We start from the raw sequence: 22,796 nt of genomic DNA on the forward strand, positions 1-22,796 counted from the left end.
GCTCTGGTGCTGTGGGAGTTTCTAAGGGATGGGGGACTGGCACTGAGATTTTTGGGATGGGGGGCTGGCACTGAGGGGTTGGATGCAGGTGACTCTGGGGTCAGTGGCTGGCACGTGGAGGAGTGGAGGGCTTTAGGGGTTAGGGCTGGCACTGGGGGTTGGGCTTTTGGTGGACTGGCAATATTTAATTTGCATGTTTGCATATTCATTGTTTGTATACTGATCTACAAAAAGTTTGTGAATGGGTTTGCTAGCTCTTGGTATCAAAAAGGTTGGGAACCACTTATGTAGCCCACTATCCTGTCTTCCAGTAGTGGCCAATGCCACCTGTCCCAGTGGAAATGAACAGAATAGGTAATCATCAACTGAGCCTTACCCTGTGACAAACAAAAGCTAGGGACACTGTTCATACCCACCCTGGCTAATAAGCAGGGCTCGACAAATAATGCAATCTACTCGCTTATAGCGAGTAGATTGCAACCTGGAAGAGCCCGTGGTTCGGCGAGCCCTGCTAATAAGCATTAATGGACCTATCCTCCATGAATGTATCTGGTTCTTTTTTTAACCTTGTTCAATTCCTGGTCTTCATGTTTTCATCAGATAAACATAATAATGTTGAACTAGAGCTAGAAGTCCTTATTCAGGTAGGGTACGTCTAAACTACATGGCTCCGTCGACGGAGCCATGTAGATTTGTTGTTTTGGCAAAGGCAAATGAAGCCCACGAGGAATAACGGGGCTGCCGACAAAGGGCTTTGATGTCGGCAGGGGAGCGTCCAGACTAGCGCGCTGAGTGGACAAACAGTTGATCAGCTGTTTGTCGGCTCAGTGCGGCAGCCATGTAAATTTAAATGAAGCCGCGATCATTTAAATCGCGACTTCATTTGCCTTTGCCTATGTGTCTAATCTACATGCCTCTGACGACAGAGGCATGTAGTCTAGACACAGCCGTCAAGTCCCACTTAATGTCAGGATCTCAAGCTTTAGCTATGTAGATCCTTTGCCAGGAGAGGTTATTTTTTCATATGGTTACAATTTCTTAACAACTGCATGATGAATTTTTGCAAAAGTTTGTTCCTGGAGAGAGAACCAAGTCAAAGAGAGCAGAAGAATCTGTGAAGTCCACTAGAAACCTCACCATGCATTTATTTTGCAATGGTTAAAAGATACTCGGGCTGGACACTGTAGGCAGAGAAGTTAGGGTATGTCTACACTACAGCGCTAATTCGAACTAACGCATCCAGACTAAAAAACTAGTTCAAATTAGTGTTTTGCTAATTTAAACTAGCATGTCCACACAGAGTGGATCCTGAACCGGGGTTAAGGATGGCCGGAAGCAGTGCCAGCAGGGCATCAGATGAGGACTTAGAGCAGTGGTCCCCAATGTTTTGGGGCTGCCGGGCGCCTGGGGGCGGGACTGCTCACGCGCTGCGCGTATGGGGGCGGGGCCGCTCACAGGCCACGTGACTGGGGGCGGGGCCAAGCATGCACCGCACGCCCAAGGTCAGAACCGGCATGTGCTGCGATCCCGGGCAGGGGCTGCCCAGGTTCCGCGCGGTGCCCCTGGGGCCAGGGCCGGGGCCAGGGCCTGGGCTGGTGCAGCGCCCCCGGGGGCGGGGCCAAGGCCGGCGCCAGGGCCGGCAAGGGCAAATGCGGGGGCCAGGGCCAGAGCCAGGGCACGGGCACGGGCACAGGCACGCACTGCGCACCCGGGGGCGGGGGTCAGGGTCGGCACCGGCACGCGCGGCGCACCGGGGGTTGGGGCCGGGGCCGGCCATGCGCCCGGGGCTGGCACCTGCCGCACTCCCGGGGGTGGGGCCAGCCCAGATTGCTCCGCGGGCGCATGTGAAGTGCCCGGTGGGTGCCATGGCGCCCGCGGGCCCCGGGTTGGGGACCACGGACTTAAAGCGTGGAGCTGCTGTCTCAGGCTAGCCGAGGGCTGTGCTTAAAGGGACCCGACCCCCACCCCGGACAGACAGTTCTTGCAAAGCAGTCCTGGCTTGGATTGCCCGGAATACCCACACTGGGCACATCACAGCACTCGGCCATCAGACTGGCTGCACTTGCCACAGGCTGCCATCTGGGGAGAGGGGCAATTGGGGGGCTGCAGGAGAGGCTCCACCCCCAGAAGCCCGCAGAGCCAGCCCAGTCCTTCCCATCAGGGGCTCGTACCCCATTCCTCCCTCACCTCCTTTCACTTACCCCTCCCTAGCCCCCCTTCCTGATGTACAAAATAAAGGAAAATTGTGTTCAAAAATAGAATCTCTCTTTATCGAACAAAACTGGGGGAGATTGGGAAAAGGAGGTGGGAGAGGGGAAGAGAGAGGGTGGGAGAGGGGAGGGCAACTACAATGATGAGGGGTTTGGAACAGGTCCCATATAAAGAGAGGCTAAACAGACTGGGACTTCTCGGCTTAGAAAAGAGGAGACCGAGGGGGGATATGATAGAGGTCTATAAAAGCATGAATGGTGTGGAGAGGGTGCATAAAGAAAAGTTCTTCATTAGTTCCCATAATAGAAGGACTAGAGGACACCAAATGAAATGAATGGGTAGCAGGCTTCAAACTAATAACAGAAAGTTCTTCGTCACAAAGCAAATAGTCAACCAGTGGAACTCCTTGCTGCAGGAGGCTGTGAAGGCTACAACTAGAACAGAGTTTAAAGAGAAGTTAGATAAAGTCATGGAGGTTGGGTCCAGGGAGTGCTATTAGCCAGGGGGTAGAAATGGTGTCCCTGGCCTCTGTTTGTGGAAGGCTGGAGATGGATGGCACGAGACAAATGGCTTGGTCATTGTTTCGGTCCATCCCCTCCAGGGTCCCTAGTGTTGGCCGCTGTTGGTAGACAGGCTACTGGGCTAGATGGACCTTTGGTCTGACCCAGTACGGCCATTGTAGGCTCAGGGTCGGGGGTCTCAGTGGACCACCTTGATTTTCATGCAAACCTGCTCCTGGGTGGCCAGGCTGGCAGCTCTCCTGCCCTAGACGGCCACTTTCCTGTGCCTAGTGCGGAGGTCGTGGATGAGGTCCACGATGTCCGCACTGGACCAGGCGGGTGCCCGCCTCTTGCGGTCCCGGACAAGCTCCCGGGAGCTGCCAGCCTGGTCCCGGGAAGAGGGGGAGGGCTGGGGGGCATCGGGTGGCTGGCTCGAGCTGTGCCAGGTGCAGGGTCTGCTGGCTGGGTGCTGGCAGGCTTGCACCTGGCACGGGCACCATAGCCAGCCCGTGCCCCTTTAAGAGGTCCGGGGCCGGGAAGGGGGCAATAGAGTTTCCCTGGTGTTGGCCAGAGTGGCCACCAGGGAAAGCTGGGGAGGGCTAGCCTCCCCCTAGTTCGAATTAAGGAGCTACACACCCCTTAATTCGAACTAGTAAGTTCGAACTAGGCTTAGTGCTCGTGCAATGAGGTTTTCCTAGTTTGAACTAAGCGCTCCGCTAGTTCGAATTAAGTTCGAACTAGCGGAGTGCTTGTGTAGCGCCTATCAAAGTTAATTCGAACTAACGTCCGTTAGTTCGAATTAACTTTGTAGTGTCGACATACCCTGATAGAAGGCAGCAATACTGGGAGGTGGGTTAATGCTTTCTTGTTTCCAAATTAGCCTCACCTGAACACAGCCCAGCATCTAGAGTAGAAAATAGAGGCCTAATTAGGAGGCATCTTGCAGCTGGGGTTAATTAAGCACCTTCTGCCAATGAAGGCCTCCAGGATTCCTATAAAAGGATTCCTCCCAGGCAGCAGGGGCGGAGTTTTTGGAAGGCGCACAGAGGAGAGCTGGAGAGCAGAGCTGAGCAAGCATGGAAATGCTGAACCCCAAGGACTGGCCTGTGATGAGAATGACTCGGTAAACGGGGACTCTTGCCTCTAGGGAAATACCAGGCCAACAAAGTGGGCTCTGTGAGTCTCTGAGGTGCTCAAGTAACCGCCAAGCAGCGCAGAACCACCAGGGAGCTACCAAGGGACTTTGTCACAAGAGCTACACGTACTTCAAACTGCTCATTACTAGGTTAAAAAAAAATCCAAGAGAAACGGACCAAATCCTCAGCTGCAGATGTGTCCACATAAATACCATTCACTCAAAATGAGGTTGCATTTCATGTTTAACTATTCAGGGCTTGCATTTATGTATGTATTTCTACCATGGTGCATGTTCCAACACTGCTTCTTCTAATTCTTTGCAGAGATGGATAGCTAATGTCATCACTAGAAAAAGCTGGGTTGGAAGCCTGAGCTATAAACTTCAGTCAAATTCCTGGATCATGGCTGATGGAGATGGAGCAATTCCACGTTGGTAAAATAAGTAGTTTCCATTTCTCATTCACTTCACCTTTCCTTTATTTAGGGGTGATAAGATCATGGGGAAGTTTTCTTGGCCATATTTCAGTTGCTTACAATATATTTGAGAGAGTTTGTCTATGAGCAAGTGAGCGAGTCTGCCTGCCTGCCTGCCTGTCCTGTTGTTCAAGAATTCCTTCTAAACTGTAAGTAAGTGCTAGGAACACCAAATTCTTCTTCGAGTGATGTCCCCGTGGGTGCTCCACAGTTGGTGTCAGGCTCGTCCTGGCACTTCAGATCGGAGACTTTGCTAGCAATGATTGGGCAGGCTGTGCATGCGCGAGTGGAGAGCAGTGCTCCCGCCTTTGAAGTAGCACGCACAGCCTGCTTCTCAGTTCCTTCTCCACTGCCCAAAAGGAAAAGGAAAAAAAGCTGCCGCTACCAGCTTTCACTGCCGCGCAGGAGCAAGCCGCAGCAAGCAAACAAAAGAAAAAAGGAAACAGAAACCAGCGACCCACAAACAGTCTCAGCTGCTTGTACAGCTGTAGATAGCTTCTGGAAGACATGTCAGACTCTCTCCTGAGGAGAAAAGTTGCGGCAAATGCCGAGAAATTATGCCAGCTTCTGATGCCCACAGCGAATGTATACGCTGTTTGGCGGACACACATGTACCTCAGAAATACGTCCATTGCCGTAGCCTCACACCCAGAGCTCTCAGATAAAGGGAGCTCACAGTGCACACGCAGTCTATGAATAGAGCCCTGGACCCCCATAATTATCAAGGGAGCAATAAGGGCTCAAGTGCAACGTCTCAGGGCAAACATCCAAGCCCTTCTCCTCCCAGAACACACTCAGAACCTACACCTTCACCAGTCTCCTCTCCCCCCTCAAGTAGCAAAGGAGATGAGTCAACCATTTCAGGCACAGCAAAGTCTCGAGCTTCCTCAATAACAGGCTCAAAGACATATTTGAAACAGCCCTCAAAATCAGCTACCATAAAAAGGGCATTTAGCAAGGGCCCTATGGTGTCAGAGGCACCACTGGCATTAAGGGCACCTGCCTCAACGTGGGCACATTCAAGATCCCTGGCACACTGCCAACCTATGACACAATATTCACTTGCGGCACAGGAAACCGATGGGGCTACCTCCAGCCGCCCCCTAGTAGTCCACACTAAGGCTATGTCTAGACTACATCCCTCTTGCGAAAGAGGGATGTAAATTAGACATATCGAAATTGCAAATGAAGCCAGGTTTTGAATTTCCTGTGCTTTATTTGCAAAATGGCAACCATGCATTCTTTCAAAAATGGGTATTTCAAAAGTGAAACTCCTGTCTATACGCAGTTCTTTCAGGAAATAATCCCTTTTTCAAAAGATCCTGTAAACCTCATTGTTTGAGGAGTACAGGATCTTTTGAAAAAGAGCATTTTTTCAAAAGAACCGCGTCTAGATGGCGGTTTCACTTTCAAAATACCTGCTTTTGAAAGAACACGCGGCTGCCATTATGCAAACGAAGCGTGGGAAATTCAAATCCTGGCTTCATTTGTAATTTTGATATGTCTAATTTACATCTCTCTTTCGCAAGAGGGATGTAGTCTAGACATGCCCTAACTCTAGATCCCATGCCACCACCCATGCTACCACCACAAGTGCTGACCAGTGCTACACCCATGCCACCACCACAAGTGCCGACCAGCGCAGCAATGGATCACAAGCCTGCATTCCATCACTGTTCCTCAGGTTGCAAAACACAAGCACCACCAGGACATGACAGGCAGTCTAGGAATCCTGTCCTCTCCTGAGCCTTCACTACGACGCCATTCACAATCCCCACTATGAACAAGGGGCTCGCCATAGTCACTGTCCTTATCACAATTCAGTGCCTACCACGAGGATACAGAGAGCATGTTCTCCTCGCAGCACTCCTCCCCAGATAGGGCACATGCACGTTATGGGACATACAGACCACCGCATTACCAACATCCTCCATGGCACACTGATTGGTATTGCTATGACATGCATTGCAGACAATGGTCCCCCTATCGTATTGGACACCACAACACACTTCCACTGGACTGCCTACACCTGCACGAAGGTCACTCTGTACACTCAGATGCATCACATTCCCCATCTGAAGGCTCAGATCTAGAGGAATGACAGATTGAGGATGACCCAGCGGTCCACGGGTCTGATATAGCACCAAATGATAATTCATCCTCCACTCCTGATGTAGTGGTTATTCCAAATGACCCAACACCCACTGATGATATTAAGCAATTCCAGGACCTATTTAAAAGGGTGGCTACCAGTCAGGAAGTAAAAACTTAAAAAACAACAAATAGTATGGTAGCACTTTAAAGACTAACAAAACATGTAGATGGTATCATGAGCTTTTGTGGGCACAGCCCACGTCAGATAACCGGAGTATTGGATGTCCAAAACCATAATTAAATAGGAGAGAAGGGAGAGGGAGGTCCAGGAGAAACAACACAAACTCCTAAAGAATCTACCTGACTTTTAGCCTTTCTCACTTTATCCCTACATGCTCTAACCTCAATAAGGTAGCTTTCTTTACTGATCCCTCCCATTTTCCACTCCTTATATGCTTTCTGCTTTTTCTTAATCTCCTCTCTGAGATACTTGCTCATCCAGCTTGGTCTAACACACCTGCCTATAAATTTTTTCCCTTTTCTAGGGATACAGGCTTCTGACAGCTTCTGCAACTTTAACTTAAAATAATTTCAGGCCTCCTCCACGTTAAGATCCATAATTTCTTTAGTCCAATCAACTTCCCTAACTAATTTCCTTAATTTACTAAAGTTAGCCCTTTTGAAATCAAAAACCCTAGTCTCAGATTTATTTTTGTTTATCCTTCCATTTAATTTAAACTGAATTAGCTCATGATCACTCGAGCCAAGGTTGTCTCCTACAACCATTTCATCTATGAGGTCCTCGCTACTCACCAAAACCAAATCTAAAATAGCATCCCCCCTTGTTGGTTCAGCAACTACTTGATGCAGGAATTCATCAGCTATCACATCTAGGAAAATCTGAGCCCTATTATTATTACTAGCACTTGTTCTCCAGTCTATATCTGGAAAGTTGAAATCTCCCATGATTACACAGTTTCCATGAGTATTTACTTCATTAAAAACATTAAAGAGGTCTCTATCCATATCCAAATTGGATCCTGGTGGTCTAGAACACACCCCAAGCACTATCCCAGGGGAGGATCTGATAGTTTTCTTCCCCAATGTGATTTTTGCCCAAACGGACTCTGTCTTCTCCATTCCATCACTTTTTATTTCTTTACAGTCTACCTCATCTTTGATATACAATGCGACTCTACCACCTTTAACCTTATTACTGTCTTTCCTAAACAGCACATACCCTTCAATACCTGTACTCCAGTCATGCCTAGTATTCCGCCATGTTTCTGTTATTCCTATAATATCTGGTTTCACTTCCTGGACCAATAGCTCTAGTTCCTCCTTTTTGTTACCTAGGCTCCTCGCATTGGTGTACAAACATCTTAATTGTTGCTGTTTGGCCTCATTCACATTCTTTACCCAATTTGGCACAGACATTATACCTCCAATATTACCTATCAGACTAGTATCCACCCCACCCTTCCTCATGTTCATTCTCCTACCCCCAGCTATATCCTTTCTTACTTCGTTTTCCTCCCTCTCAGTGTTAAAATCTGGCGTAGAGATTACCTGGACATCTCCCAACCGTCTCCTCCAAATTCCTAGTTTAAAGCTCTCTTAATAAGTTGAGCCAGCCTCCATCCTAGAAGTCTATTTCCCTCCCTACTTAGGTGAAGTCCATCTCTAGAGAACAGTCTTCTGTCCATAAATGCCTCCCAGTGACCATACATCCCAAAGCCCTCCTTATAGCACCACTGCCTAAGCCATCTATTGATCATCATAATCCTGTCACATCTTAGTTGCCCTTCTCTAGGAACAGGCAGAATCCCACTAAAGATCACCTGAGCCTCAATTTCCTTGAGCATCCTCCCCAGCCTAGCATAGTCTCCCTTAATTCGTTCCAGTGAGAAATTAGCCGTATCATTTGTTCCTACATGAAGGATGATCAATGGATTCCTTCCTGCTCCCTTAATAATTCTCTTCAACCTCAGTTCCACATCTCTTATCTTAGCACCTGGCAGACAGCACACCCTTCTATTCTCTGGATCAGCTCTGGTTACAGGCCTATCTATTTTTCTCAATAAGGAGTCCCCAATCACATAGACCTGCCTTTTCCTAGTGATAGTGCAATTCTCTGGTCTATCTCTAGCTTCCTCTGGCTGCAAGTCCTTGCCATTCCTATTTTCCCTTGTAATGCTCATTATTGGTGTTGTCTCCATTAAGTCTTCCCCTTTATCTATGGGACTAGCCACTCTTCTCTTCTTCCTTACCCTTCCATCCTCATTATCTACCTGCTGTACCCCTTCTACATTTTCCAGCTCCACATACCTGTTCTTGAGCTCTGTTTTTCCTTCACTGACCCATCTTTTCCTCTGCTTGGTCCTCTGAGTCACATGCTTCCACTGTCCATTTTCTTCGCCCAGCAGGTCCCCCCTCTGAGGCCCTTGATCCTGCTTCCATCTGCATATCTGGCTCAACTAAGCTTTCCCCTTCAGCCACATCATGCCTTTGCCCCATCATCTGCTCAAACCCCCTTCTAAACTCGACCAGAGTTTCCACCTGCATCTCCAGTCCTCGGATCTTTTCTTCCATCAGCTCTATGAGGCGGCACTTCATGCAAACAAAACTCCTTTCAGGTACCCCCTCCAGAATCATGTACATACCGCAGCTACCACATCCAATCATCCTCCTTGTGTTCTCTACTACTTGGGCCATGGCCACTAATGCCTCTGTGTCTTATCTACTTTCTCACCAAAATCCTATTAGTCCGGTGAACACAAAAACAAACCAAAACACCCTCTCCACAGCAAAAACAAACTCCAAACAAGTCCCACAATCCAAACTCCCTTTACAAACTCCCACTCAAACTCCCCTGTTTACAGCTCTGTTTGCTGCTCCTGTGCCGCTGCAGCTATCTGTGCCACTGCCTGACTAGAAGGCTACCTTTATAGGACCCCTAATCAGTGAAGTCCCGCCCCCTAATCAGGGCTCAGCTTCTCTCCCAGCACACTGCCCCTCCAACGGAACTCCCACTCAAACTCCCCTGTTTACAGCTCTGTTTGCTTGGCTTCTGTGCCGCTCCTGTGCCGCTGCAGCTATCTGTAAAAGTGCTTTGTTTTACTTTGCAGGGGTTTCAGAGCAGTTCAAGATTTATGTGTGCAAATTAAGCCCGCATCTGGAACCTTCATTTCCTTTGCCTGCTCTGAACGGGCTTCTTGGATCTGCAAGGGAGCCCCAGGTGAGAGTGCACCTTGAATACAGTTGCGCCTTGTACAGCAAAATGCCAGAAAGATGCCTCAGGTGCAGCTTTCCAAAGCTCATCTGCTGCTTCATACCCTGACCAGGATTCCTCTCCCTTTGTAGGAACTGCCTACACCCAGCCAGAGTCTTGCGTTGGTATAGAGAGGAGCTCCAATGTGTTTACAAGATACACCAGACTCAATGCACTCCTAATCCTGGACCATGGGCATATCACTGTGTAGGCAGTGGTGTAATCATAGCTTGTGTACATGTACCAACACTAGCTTTAACCTAGCTAGCATGGCTCAAAAGAAGCAGTAGCACAGGCTAGACAAACCCACTGGAAACCAGCGTGGGTATGGTCTGATGTTGCTAGTCTGTACCCCCACAACTTCCCTGCTATTTGAGCCATGCTGACTAGATTAAAGCTTGTGCAGGTATAGCTTTTCAAGCTGCAATCATAGAGCCCTGTGCAATACAAAATTTTGTATCCGCATCTTTATCTGCAAAAATGAGCCATGGATATCTGCATCTACATCTGCAGATGCGGATGCTCGTGGATATAAAGCAGATTTCTTCTTTAAAGAGTGTTCCCATGGCTGCTCCACCTTAAGATGTGCCAGTGCTGCTGCAGCACTGTTGGTCGGAGACTTTTGATAGCAGTGCCCCACCTTGGTCAGCTGTGCATGCGGAATGCCGATGTGCAAGGCTTGAAACAGACATCCCGCGTGCACAATCAACTGCCGCCTCAGTTCTTTTCTGACTGCCGTAGGCTTCAGTCACAGCAGAGCAGTTGCCCCCATTACAAACGTTAGTAGTTTAGAGTAGAATTAGCCATTTAATGTTAGTTTTAGCATTAGCCAGTTAGAGATTGTTGTTTCTTTAAAAAAAAAAAGAACAATAAAGCAGAGAATTTCTTTCCTCCGCTCTCTCACAAGCCGCAATCTACACTGCGTGTAAAGACTGCCAGTCTCAACCGTCTGAGACCTTTTACATTTTAACACTTCCTGGGACGTGCCTGGCTTCCCAGGATTTAAAAAGTGTGTATTTTGCAAATTGTCAATCTCAGTTTCGTACCTGGACATGTTGAGTGCGTCCATTGCTGTGAACCACAACACAGAACAGTGCTCGCATTGCCTGAAATTGACCAGCTTGAGAACTCATCAAAGATGTCCTCGTACCCAGACAAGACTTCGCCCCCTGGATTTATGTCCAATGCGGAGGCTTCTGATAAGGGGGCTCCCATTTGCCTAAGCCCCAAGGATAAGGACAGGGTTAAAATTCCCCCAAAAGAGGTCCCAATGTTCATCAGGCTCTGACTCTCCTCCCAGAAAGCACCAGGCATATAGAAATCCCGCATCTGTGCCTACTGCTGCTAAGTTGCAGGAGAAACATACGGGGAATGGGGTTGGCACCCACAAAAGCCAAGACTCCAAAGAGAAGATCCAACCTTCCTCACGCTTGCTGAGCTTGGCGCCAACACTGACAAGCTCCATGCGGGCACCAGTGAAAGTGCCTTTAGTGCATAAAGAGACAAGACTTCAATCAGCACTGGCACCGAGCTCTGCTGAGCAAGCTCATGAGGCCTCGGCACCAGGGAAGCGCATGAAAGCACTTAACAAGCAGCCAGCACTGGCTCAACCTACAATGCTGGTACCAATGATCCAGATCCTGCCAGTGCCCATTCCCCTCCCCCTACCTACGCTGCCTCAGTTTACCATCGCAGCAGAACTAATGGTGGCATCAGTGCCAGGAATGCCATTCTTTGGGATTGATGGCACCCCTAATACAAAATACAGTGTCTCCTCAACACCTACCTCAGTACTGTCCATAAGGAGTGACAATGATGACGCCATCAAACCTATGCAGATACTTACTCCCAGAACTTTGTCACCCAAACCAATGCAGCAAGTGCAGCAGTGGCAACAACCACAATGGTTCCCTCCAACCATGCCCCCTCCAACCATGCCAGCCAACTGGCCATATTGGGACCTGTGGGCAGCACATAGAGGGCAGCAGCCCTAGCATCTGTAGCTGCCACAGACACCCAAGCCTTAGGTCCCCAGTACTTGTTCTCCTGATCAATCCTATTTTTCAGAGAACAAAGAGGAAGGCAACTTCACAGGAACAGAGTGAATATCAGACTCGTCCTCACCTACACACCTTTCTTCCTCATTGCCTGACAACACAATCATGCCCTCACCACCAAACGCGGGGGAAGATTTCAGATCATTTCAGGAACTTTTAAAATGTGTGGCAGATACACTGGAAATATCTCTGACAGCTATGCTCGAGACTCAGTATAAGCTGATGAGTATTCTACATGCTCTGCAACAGGCCAGACTCATGATTCCCATGAATTAAACGCTCATGGACCCTGCAAAAACCATATGGCAGATGCTGGCCACAATCCCACCAACTTGCAAAAGATCTGACCGCAAGTATTACATGGCCCCCAAAGGTGCAGTCTTTCTAGTCACACATCCCATGCCAAACTCCCTAGTGGTCAAAACAGTTAATCAGAGGGGCAAACAGCAGGCCATGTGCACAGTCCCCTTTGATAAGGACTGAAAATGCCTGGATCTAATGGGCAGGAAGATTACTCATCAGCCAGCCTTCAGCTCCAAATTGCAGATTATGTAGCCCTCCTCTCAAAGTATACACATCACACATTCGATCAACTTGCAAATTTTATTGAAGATCTTCCAGACAATAGAAGAGAACAATTCAAAGCAAACATCAGTGAAGGAGCATTAATCTCCAGAACAGCCCTACAGGCCACACTAGATTCAGCAGACACAGCCTCAAGATCCCTGGTGTCAGCAGTCGTCATTAGATGTGCTTCGTCACTCCAACTCTGAAGCTTCCCAAGGGAGGTCCAGTACATGGTTGAAGATCTATCATTCAAAGGCACGAAGCTGTTTGCTGAATCCACCAATGCCTCGCTACATATTCTGAAAGACTCATGAGCCACACTGAAGACACTAGGCATCACACACCTCTGAATAAAAGAAAAGAGGGAAGATCTTTTACACAGAGATAAACCAATCCTGTTTAAACTACAGCCAAGACACTACAACAACAGATGCCAACCAAGACCGAACAGGTGCAGACAAGCCTCTGACCAGGCAGCTACTAAACAACCCACAACCACAGGTGTTATGAAGGTCTGGTCGAGGGTCAGACAGCACCGACATTTCCAAGGCAGCAGTACAAACCCTGTACAATATTTGGCAGTGGATTAGCTGCATTTTATCAAGCATGGTGAACCATCAGCACAGACAAGTGGGTGCTGAAGATCATCAAAATGGGTTACTGCATGCCATTCGTTACCAACTCCACTCCCAACCCCTCTCCCTGTTCTTTTTCAGGGACCCCTCTGAACACAAGCATGTGGTCGCATAAGAGGCTCAACACCTCTGATAATTAGGGGCCATAGAAGAGGTTCCACCACACAAGGGGCAGGGATTCTAGTCCCACAATTTTCTCACCACCAAGAAAACGGGGGGTTGGAGACCAATATTGGATCTCCGAAGACTCACTTGGTTTGTTTGCTAGCAACGGTTCAAGATGGAAACCCCAGCCACCATCTTTCCTACCTTGGAAAAGGAAATTTGGCTGTCCACCCTCAACCTTCAGGACGCATATTTTCATATCTTGATACATCCGGCCCACAGAAGGTTCCTTCGCTTCATTATAGGGACTTACATTTTCAATATAAAGTGTTGCCTTGCAGGCTCTCAACCACCCCAAGAGTCTTCTCGAAGGTAGTGGCAGTGGTGGCGGCCCACCTACGGAAAGGCAGCATCACCATATTCCCATACCTAGATGATTGCCTGCTAAAAGGCACCGCAGTGTGTGACACAGAGCAGGCAGTCACAGCCAACAGAACAGTTGTTTGATACTCTGGGCCTACAGCTAAATCTGGAAAAGTGTGTGCTCACCCCCACGCAGAACATAGAATTCATAGGAGCACACTTGGATTACAAAATAGCAATGGTGTCACTCACAGCACACAGGTTCGCAACAATCAAAGACCTGATATCCCTAACACCAGCCCATCGACAATAGCACAGAAGTGCCTACAACTACTGGGACACATGGCAGCAGCTACGTTTGTGGTACGACATGCCCGACTGCACATGAAACTGCTACAGGCCTGGTTAAGGACAGTATACAAGCCTACTTGCACCACATAAACAGAAACTTTTCCATGCCAACAAAATAAAGTCCACATTCATGTGGGGGACACTGCATCAAAACGTGTGCAAATTGGTCCCATTCTAGCAACCACCTGCAACGCTAACAATCACAACAGAAACCTCACTAAAGGGGTGAGAAGCCCATTTGGACAAGCAGGTTGTGGAGGCCATATGGGACAAGGAGGAGGCTAAGCACATAAATGTACTCTAATTCCGGGCAGTATGCAATGCATGCATCCATTTCCTACCAATGATCCAGAACAAAACGGTTCAGATATTGATGGACAATGTCACAACAATGTACTACATCAGCCAACAAGAGGGAGCATGATCTTACCAGCTATGTTGTGAAGCAATGAAACTGTGGGAATTGTGCATCCTGAGGAACATAACACTGATTGCAACCTACCTCTCAGACAAGGACAACATCCACATGGACTGCCTTAGCAGAAATTTCGCACAAAAACATGAGTGGGAGATCAACCCCACCATACTGAACAATCTGTTTCAGACGTAGGGTTTTCCCATAATGGACCTCTTTGCCACCCACAGAAACAAGAGCTGCCCGTATTAGTGCTCCACAGTGGGCTTGGGGCCCCAATCTTTGGGGGATGTGTTCAGCATAAAATAGGCAGCACCCCTCCTGTATGCTTTTTCCATTAATTCCACTGATCCAACACACCCTCTTGAAAATCAAGTAGGACAGAGCCAAAGTTATACTCATAGCCCCGAGCTGGCCCAGGCAGACCTGGCACCTGTTACAGATGAGTGTACATCCACCGTGCTGCCTCCCACCAGTCCGATCTCTGCTCACACAGCAAGACGGGCAGATACACCACCCAAAGATCCACACACTCTTCACGCGTGGATGCTAATTGGCTGATGTCCGCAGAAATGAAGTACCCTCAGGAAGTACGACAAATTCTTCTGAACTGTCACAGACCTGCAATCAGAAAAACATAAAAGTGGCGTAGGTTCTCAACCTGGTGCTCAAAACAGAACTGCACCCCATCAGAGGCAGGGGTTCCAAAAGTACTCACCTGCTAGAACTACACAACTCAGGATTACCAATTGTAAGCTCAATTAAAGTACATCTTGCCGCCATGGCGGCACTACACCCACCAGTACAAGGCTATTTAGCTCTCACTCACCCATCCATAAAAAGATTCCTCAGAGGCCTACACAATTTGTTTCCACTACAAAAAACCCCAATTCCAGCAAGACATCTCAACCACATCCTCAGGGCAGGGCCGGACAGAGGCATGGGCAAGCCAGGCAGCTGCCCAGGGTGCCAACCGATGGGGGTGCCTGATGGCAGCTGTAAGGGACACGCGGTGTCCCTTACATCTGCCATCAGGAGCTGTGCACTTGGCTCCTGCAGCGTCAGCCCCGCAGTGCCGGCCCCATGGCGCCCTTCCCCCCACGGCTGCGGGGCCCTGCACGGCCCATCGCGTGTGCCAGCAGCGCTAGCTGGGCCAGGCTGGGCAGCGCATGAACCATGCGCCCCCGGGGGTGGGCTCCGGGCTGCACACCAGCAGCCATGGCTGGCGCACGCTTGCGCCGTTCGCCCCAGGGGATGGTGCTGTGCGCCCGGGCCCAGGGCGCCAAAAGGGCTCGGGCCGGCCCTGCCTCAGGGCACTTGTGGACAAGTCCTTCGAGCCACTGGCTACATTCTCCCTTCTATACCTATCAATGAAGGTCGCTTTTCTAGTTGCAGTTACCTCTGCAAGAAGAATTGGGGAGCTAGGAGCATTAATGGCGGACCCTCCATACACAACATTTCATAAGGACAAGGTGGTCCTCCGAACCCGCCCTTCCTCCCAAAAGTACTTACCTCTTTTCACTGCAATGAACCCATATACTTACCCATCTTCTTTCCTAAACCTCTTAAGGACAACAGAGAAAGGGCACTACACAACCTTGAAATCTGCAGGGCAATAGCCTTTTATATAAAATCTACAGAGGCCTTTCCAAAATCTCCACAACCCTTTGTGTCATTTACAGAGAGATCACAGGGGTTACCGATATCCAAATAAACTGGTCTCGGGTTGCATACATCTAGCCTACAACAAATCCTAGAAGGCGCCTCTGGCAACCATACGTGCTCATTCCACAAGAGTAATGGCAGTAATAATAACCTTCCTTAGGGGCATACCAACAGAAGACATTTGCAAAGCTGCCACATGGGGCTCAGCTCACACATTCATGCAGCATTTCGCCATCCAGTCATTTGCAGACATAGACATGCATTTTGGCCGGACCATACTCGCAGTTACTGAGTCAACACTACCGAAGCACCCACCACCAAGCATGAATACTGTTTTGTAGTCACCTTAAGGTGGAGCACCCACGGTAACACTCCTCGAAGAAGAAGGGAAGGTTACTCACTTTGTGCAGTAACTGGAGTTCTTCGAGATGGTTGTCCCCGTGGGTGCTCCACCACCTACCCTCCTCCCCTCTGGTTCGGACTCTACTACATCCAGGTCAGAGAAGGAAGTAAGGAAGCAGTTGACTGTGTGCTCGGGATGGTCATTTCAAGCACCGTGCACCGACATTCTGCGTGCACAGCCAACCAGGGGAGGGGGGGCACTGCTATCAAAAGTCTCTGACCCATAGTGCAGCAGCACTGGCGCACCTGAAGGTGGAGCACCTGCAGGGACAACAATCTCGAAGAACTCCAGTTACTGTACAAGGTTAGTAACCTTCCCATCTGTGGATCTGCAGGGCTCTATGCATTCACCTCTATGAGTGCACTGTAGATGTACCTGGCCCAGCATCGTACCTTAAATTACACTGGCTGCCAATTTTCCCAAGAAGTTGGGATCAGTGAGGTGTAGGGAAGATATAAGGGAGATGAGTAGTCCAGGACTATCTATGCTGCTCTTATGCCATTAGAAGTTCCACATATGTTGGAGTGATCTTTGCTTGCATGTCCTGCTATGTCAACTTTAGGTACAGCCCAAGTGCATCAGCAAAGCAACCTGACATCATCCTACAATCTGAGCCAGTAATTTACAAATTCAAACCCAATCAAGGTTAAATATATGAGGGCTACATTCTGTGCTGACTTAGAACCTGGGTAATGACATTATAGCCAGTGGGTTCGGAGGGGAGTAGGGGGAAACTAGTGCAGAATTGGTTGAGACCCGTATTTAGGTTTAGCATCTTTGATTTTTTTCTCTGTTTGTTTTGCCAGTTCCTGGAGCACAGGATTCCATATATAAGTGGTGGACAACGTGGATCTCATCCCTTTTAGTGTCAGTTTTTGTAGTTGTTGTGAGTGTGTTTGTTACATTTAAAGCTGCCCGGTGGAGAATACATGTGCCAGTAGAAGAGACTGGTGGGAAAGAGCAGAGTAGTAAAGTGGCGATGGAGAGTTTGGCTTCCTGGGACGACAAGACCTTCAAGTCTCAAAGGAACAACCCCTTGAATTAGATTGTTGTGTTTATGGGCTCAGAAGGCAATCTTATCCCAACCTTTGCAGATCAAAGGTTTGGCTTTGAGGAAGAGGTTTAAAGTAGAAGGGACAGAGGTTAGAGCACTGTAACAGATACAAAAACTTTAACTTGAAATGTGTTGAATGTCTTAATTGCTTTTTGTTTAGTGTTTTATTCTTTTTGAGAGCTCCCAACCATCTCTAGTGACTCAGTCCATCAAGTTGTATATGTCTGACCCAGCACCATTTTCAGCAAAGCAGAAAAACCCTAGAATATGACTCGTCATATATATTTCCTTAAATCGTCTTGTATTTCACTCAGGAGAAGTTTTCATCTGTGTTTTTTCTTTAAGCAGTTCAATAAACTCTGAACTAGAAAACATGGCTTTGTTTGCTAGATGATTTTGCAGCTGTTTAGGGTGTTTAAAGCTGCAGGAATGGATTAATATACTCAGTCTTGTATCATGCTGACAAATACTGTAAAGGCAGATTCAGAGTAAGTGATATAGCTCCACTGAGTTCTCCTCTGTGTGTCTTGTATCTCTTTACCAGTTTACATAGCTAAGGACCTGGTCTTCAATATTAAGCTCTTGGATAATGGTACAGTACTTAGCAGAAATCAATTCATAAATCAGTTACAGACATTTAACTCAGTGATGAACATGGCTCTAAGCAGAATTTGAGCCCTTGTGTTATTTATGCAGTATGGTTCGAAAGCTGAAGTCCCTTAATCAGAAGAACTTATTGATATACGTTTAAGTTTTGCCTAACTAATGGCTTCAAAACTTTGCTTTAAAAACACTGGTGCCAATTCCCTTCCCACACTAGTTTTGTGTAGCTGTAACTCTGGTGGTATTAATGGAGTTACTTCTAATTACTAACAGTATGAGATGAGAAATAGTCCTGCTCTGTGTAAGTATCAGAAAGATGGACAAAATTATCAAGAGTAAAGTAATGGAGAGGTTGAAATTTGTTAATTAGTAATAACAGTAGGAAAGTGAATTCAAACTGTCAGTTTCAAGGATATGCTGACCATTATCACAGAAACAAGGTGATACCGAGGACAAAACCTCATGCTTACCTAAGGATATTTTCCAAAGCAATCTCTGTGTTCTGTTGTATAATTACCTATTTAATATTTTGCTGATCTGAACCACGTAGCGTAACCAAGTTAATATGAGTGTGCATATTGTAAAATAAAGTTGCTGGACATCTGCAGTTTCCACTTCTCAAACATTAATTAGCTGAAGAGTCAAAATCCATATTATCAGCTCATTGCTATCCATAGTGCTGACCAAATGTCACTCAGCCCATTAGTGCTTCTTTGATAGTACCTATACATATACTTCTGAGAACACTTGCTTGAATAATGCATAAAGAGTCAAGATTGGAAGAAGAAGAATAGGTGGCCATCTACCATTGCCTCTTTCTGCCAAGGCTTCCATAAACAAGTGAAGAGTTTTCTGGTTAAAATTCGTAATGGTAGAGATGTTACATTTGCATGCATTGAGGACTCTGAACAATAGAATATCCTGAGTGAAATGAAAAGGAAAAATCCTAAACTGTAATGAAAGTGAGATGCACAAAACTTCATGGAAAAAGGGTAAAAAACCAAACCCAATCAGAAATACAGGCCAGCATGGGAGTCTGCCCCATGCTGTTACAAGGAAGAGTATTCAGATGATTATTCACTTTGAAAGTGCAGCTTTCTCATCTTAAAGGGTACATTAATGTGCAGAGTTGAGTACTGTCTAACTAGAGGCCCAAGATCCATGCTGCAATCGGCAGGATTTGGATCTGCACTAAAGCATTGTCTTTTTCATGTCAGTGGGAATGCTTAAGTGCCTGTTTTCCAGTCTTTCATTCTCTATTTAAAGTCTGAGAAAAGAAATCTGCATAGTGTTTCAAAGAGTACAGATTGAGCTGTATAAATGTTGAAAGGAAATTAGGAAAATGCTAGATTTCCTAGAGGCTGGAAATGTAAAAGTCATCTTGTCCTCTAAGCCTCTCATTTCCTCATAAATGTTAATACAAGACTTGATTTGTGCAGAGCTTTATTTGCATGAGTAGGGTCTACAAAACTGGGCCCTGGATCAAGTCTGGGAAGCTTAATTGGATATTTTTTTGGGTGAAATCTTAGCCCTTTAGATGTCAGAGGCAAGCAAAACTCCCTCTGAGTTCACTGGAGCCAGGGTAACAAATGCTTAATCATACCAGATGGCATTAGCTTCCAAGGCCTATTGGCTTCAGTAGGAATAAGTCACAGAATTGGGCCCTTTTACTGATTTGATATACCTGTATTGTAATAATCACAACCAAAATAAACTGCCTTTTAAATTGTGTTCAAAACAACGATGGTCCATGAAACTCACTGCCTAAAGCTTTGAAAGGCCTTTATTCAGACCAAAGATTAGTGTGTTTGTTTTTGACATTGGCAGCATTTCACATGATCTACTGAAGACAGCAACTCCCTTATGTCTTTTTAGATTCAGCCCTGTAGCCTCAGAGGAGGAAATTCCTTCATGATTCAGTTTTTAAACAAATCTCATGTCTTGTGACTGAGGGCTCTTCAGAGAGAGAGAATAGATCATCCCTTTTGGGGTTTTTTCTGTATTTATTAACAAATGGACCTCTAATGGCCCAGATCTCTCAGCAGATAAACACTTTTATTTCAAAATAGAAAACTAGTGTCAGATGCTTGGCTGGTGTAAATGGACATACCTTCAGTGGAGTCACAGTGACTGAGGATTTGGCCCATTGAGGGGCCTTGTCCCTGCTCCGGAATAACATTCCCACGAGGATCAGTCAAAGGGCCTGTACAACTAGATCAGCTGCTGTTGCTGCCTGAAGCTAACCAAAGTAAAGCTCTGGGGGACACGCAAAGGGAATGAATTTGAGAGGCAGCCTATGTTATTGGTAGGTTTAAACTTTTAGCAGCAAACATTAGGGCTGCATCTAGACTGGCATGATTTTGCGCAAATACTTTTAATGGAAAACTTTCTCTGTTAAAAGTATTTGTGCAAGAGAGCGTCTATACTGGCATATGCCTAGACGCAAAAGATTTGCTTTTGCACAAAAGCATCTGTGCCAGTGTAGACGCTCTCTTGCGCAAGAAAGCTCCGATGGCCATTTTAGCCATCAGGCTTTCTTGTGCAAGAAATTAACGTGGCTGTCTACACCAGGCCTCTTGCACAAGAATACTTACACAAGAGGGCTTATCCCTGAGCGGGAACGTCGGAGTATTTGCGCAAGAACCACTGATTTTGTGCATTACAAAGTCAGTGTTCTTGTGCAAATACTCGCGGCCAGTGTAGACAGGCAGCAAGATTTTGCACAAAATCATGCCAGTCTAGACGCAGCCTTGGAGTGATCAGTCACAATGTTATGTAACCATATTACTACAGCATTTGCTTGAGATGCTGCGTGTGTCAAGGAAGGGGTGTAGTTGGGAGTCCGAGAGCGCTGAAATCAACTCATGGATCCATTCATGTTTGGTTCTTCAGACAGCACAGGTTTAACTAGTGACAAGTATAGCTTTGGTCAACATTGACCTCTTGTGGCCATTGAGAGAATAACATTGTTAGTTCTGACATGTTGAGATCTCCAGGAGTGGGAGAATAACAAAAGCAACATAGGATAGGACCTTTGTTGCTCAGGGAGAAGCATTAAGCGAGATTAAATGAAGGACATATCTAAACACTGATCAGCATTCTTAAATCTTCATGTCAGAGGTGGGGAGCATTCAAACTCCATTCAAATTTAATAGAAGTAGAAAATGCTGAGTCCATCTGAAAAATGAGGTCTTTGAGGTAGTAGGAAGAGTTGGCAGGTTTTCAGCACTACAATTAACCCAAACATTTGGAAGAAACAACAGATTAAACATCCGTGGTCCAGCAACTGTGTTCAATGGGTTCTGTCCTGCAGGGCTTGGAATTCCAGTTCAGGAGGCCCCTAACTTGCAACGCGATTCGTTCCAGGGGAACCATCACAAGTCGGAGGCGTAGTAACTCAAACCCACATTTAAGGTGTGTGTGTGGCAGATCCCGCTTGCCAGGGAGGGGGATACTGGGGACCCCTCCACTTCCTTCCCTTCTCAGCAGGCTCCCCTAGCAGGGCCTGTGTTCTCTGCCTCACCGTGCTTGCCTACGAGCAGATGCTGCTCAAGAGTGCAGGCCTAACCACATGCTGTGTGCAGCACTGCTGTGTGTGTGTCCAGGACCCCAGCCTCCTTAGTGGTGGCTTGTGGTGGGAGGATGTCCCACCATGGAGTCGGGACTAAGGAAGGCCTGTGAAGGAACCCTCTAAGCACAAGGGTCCTGGGACTGTGTGCTTCAGACTGGTGCTCCATGTGCACCCACGTGCACAGGCTGCGGCATAAAGGCCTGGCTGAGAAGGCTGAGTGAGGAGGTCCCCTGGGTGTTTCTAGGGTCAGTCCTGGAGCTCACCTAATGGGCCTTCTGCTGCATCGTCCAATCTCTGGGCAACATCCTGGGAGGGTGGTAACAGCTCCAAGAACAGGGTGAAATCCTGGCTGGTCGGCATTGTGGACCCTGTGGCCTGCTCCTCCTTCTCCTCAGCTGTAGGCCTTCCCTCTCAGAAGGTGACAATGGGCATCTCCCGCCAGAGTCCACAAGTGAGGGTAGAGGGAAGGGACTGATCCCCCCCTCCCCCCGAATGCGGCGGAGGAAGTCGTAACATTGGCAGCTCTGAGATGCCACCCCGAGTGGGAGCTGTGTTCCCTGACTTTAGTATAGGCCTGCCTGAGCTCTTTCACCTTCATCTGCACCTGCTCCTGGGTGTAGATGTGTCCGCTCAGCCCCAGGCTGTTGGCCATCTGGCCATAAATGTCCTCATTCCTGCGTGTGGTATGGAGATCCTGGAAGTTCGCCTTCTCTTCCCAGATCTCAATGAGAACCAGGATCTCTGCACCAGACCAGGATAGAGTCCACCTCTTCCACCCCCAGTCAGGGGCTGGGGAGCTGCCTGCAGCTGTGCTGACAACCATGGGGGCTCAGGTGCAGTGATCTGGTCTGCCATAGCAGCAGGGTTGGCAGATCTCGGAGCTGCTGTGTGCCACACACTGTTTCCCCTGAGGCTGCACCTTTAAAGCCTGCCGGGGAAGGGGAACTAGAGAGTCCTGATGAGTGTGGACAAAATGGCCAGCAGTGCACCCGTGGGAAGCCCTGGAGGCCACTAACTTCGAAATAACCACATCTGCACTGTGTACACACCCCTATTTTGAAATAACTATTTCAGCGTAGGTGTTATTCCTTGTAAAATGAGGGTTACAGAATTTATTTCAAAATAACGGGCTTGCTGTGTAGACGCTCACTTTTTCAAAATAACGCTAGTTATTTCAAAATAATAGTGCTGTGTTGATGTACCCCCTCCCCTCCATGCACACTCTAGGGAGCTGCACCCTCTACTCGCTACACTTGTCTATTCCCCTCTCTCTGGCCGCTTTTGCTTCTCTGAGAGAGCCTGGTGATGTGATGACGACAT

The 22,796-nt window shown here is 47.7% G+C and overlaps 1 protein-coding gene across 2 annotated transcripts in view; it reads left to right on the forward strand.

Annotated features, from left to right (window-relative positions):
* Positions 1–17,668, forward strand: part of LOC106732388 (uncharacterized) — a 135,373-nt gene extending 117,705 nt beyond the window's left edge. For both annotated transcript variants that reach the window (XM_025187467.3, XM_075900291.2), the window contains 3 exons: positions 4,172–4,281; positions 9,545–9,654; positions 17,055–17,668. In XM_025187467.3, the coding sequence (XP_025043252.2) occupies positions 4,172–4,281; positions 9,545–9,654; positions 17,055–17,293 (459 nt within the window). In that variant the 3' untranslated portion in view covers positions 17,294–17,668. The remainder of the gene's footprint in view (positions 1–4,171; positions 4,282–9,544; positions 9,655–17,054) is intronic.
* Positions 17,669–22,796: the final 5,128 nt, after the last annotated feature.

This window comes from Pelodiscus sinensis, chromosome 16, assembly GCF_052426305.1.
Source record: "Pelodiscus sinensis isolate ZL-2025 chromosome 16, ASM5242630v1, whole genome shotgun sequence".
NCBI lineage: Eukaryota > Metazoa > Chordata > Testudines > Trionychidae > Pelodiscus > Pelodiscus sinensis.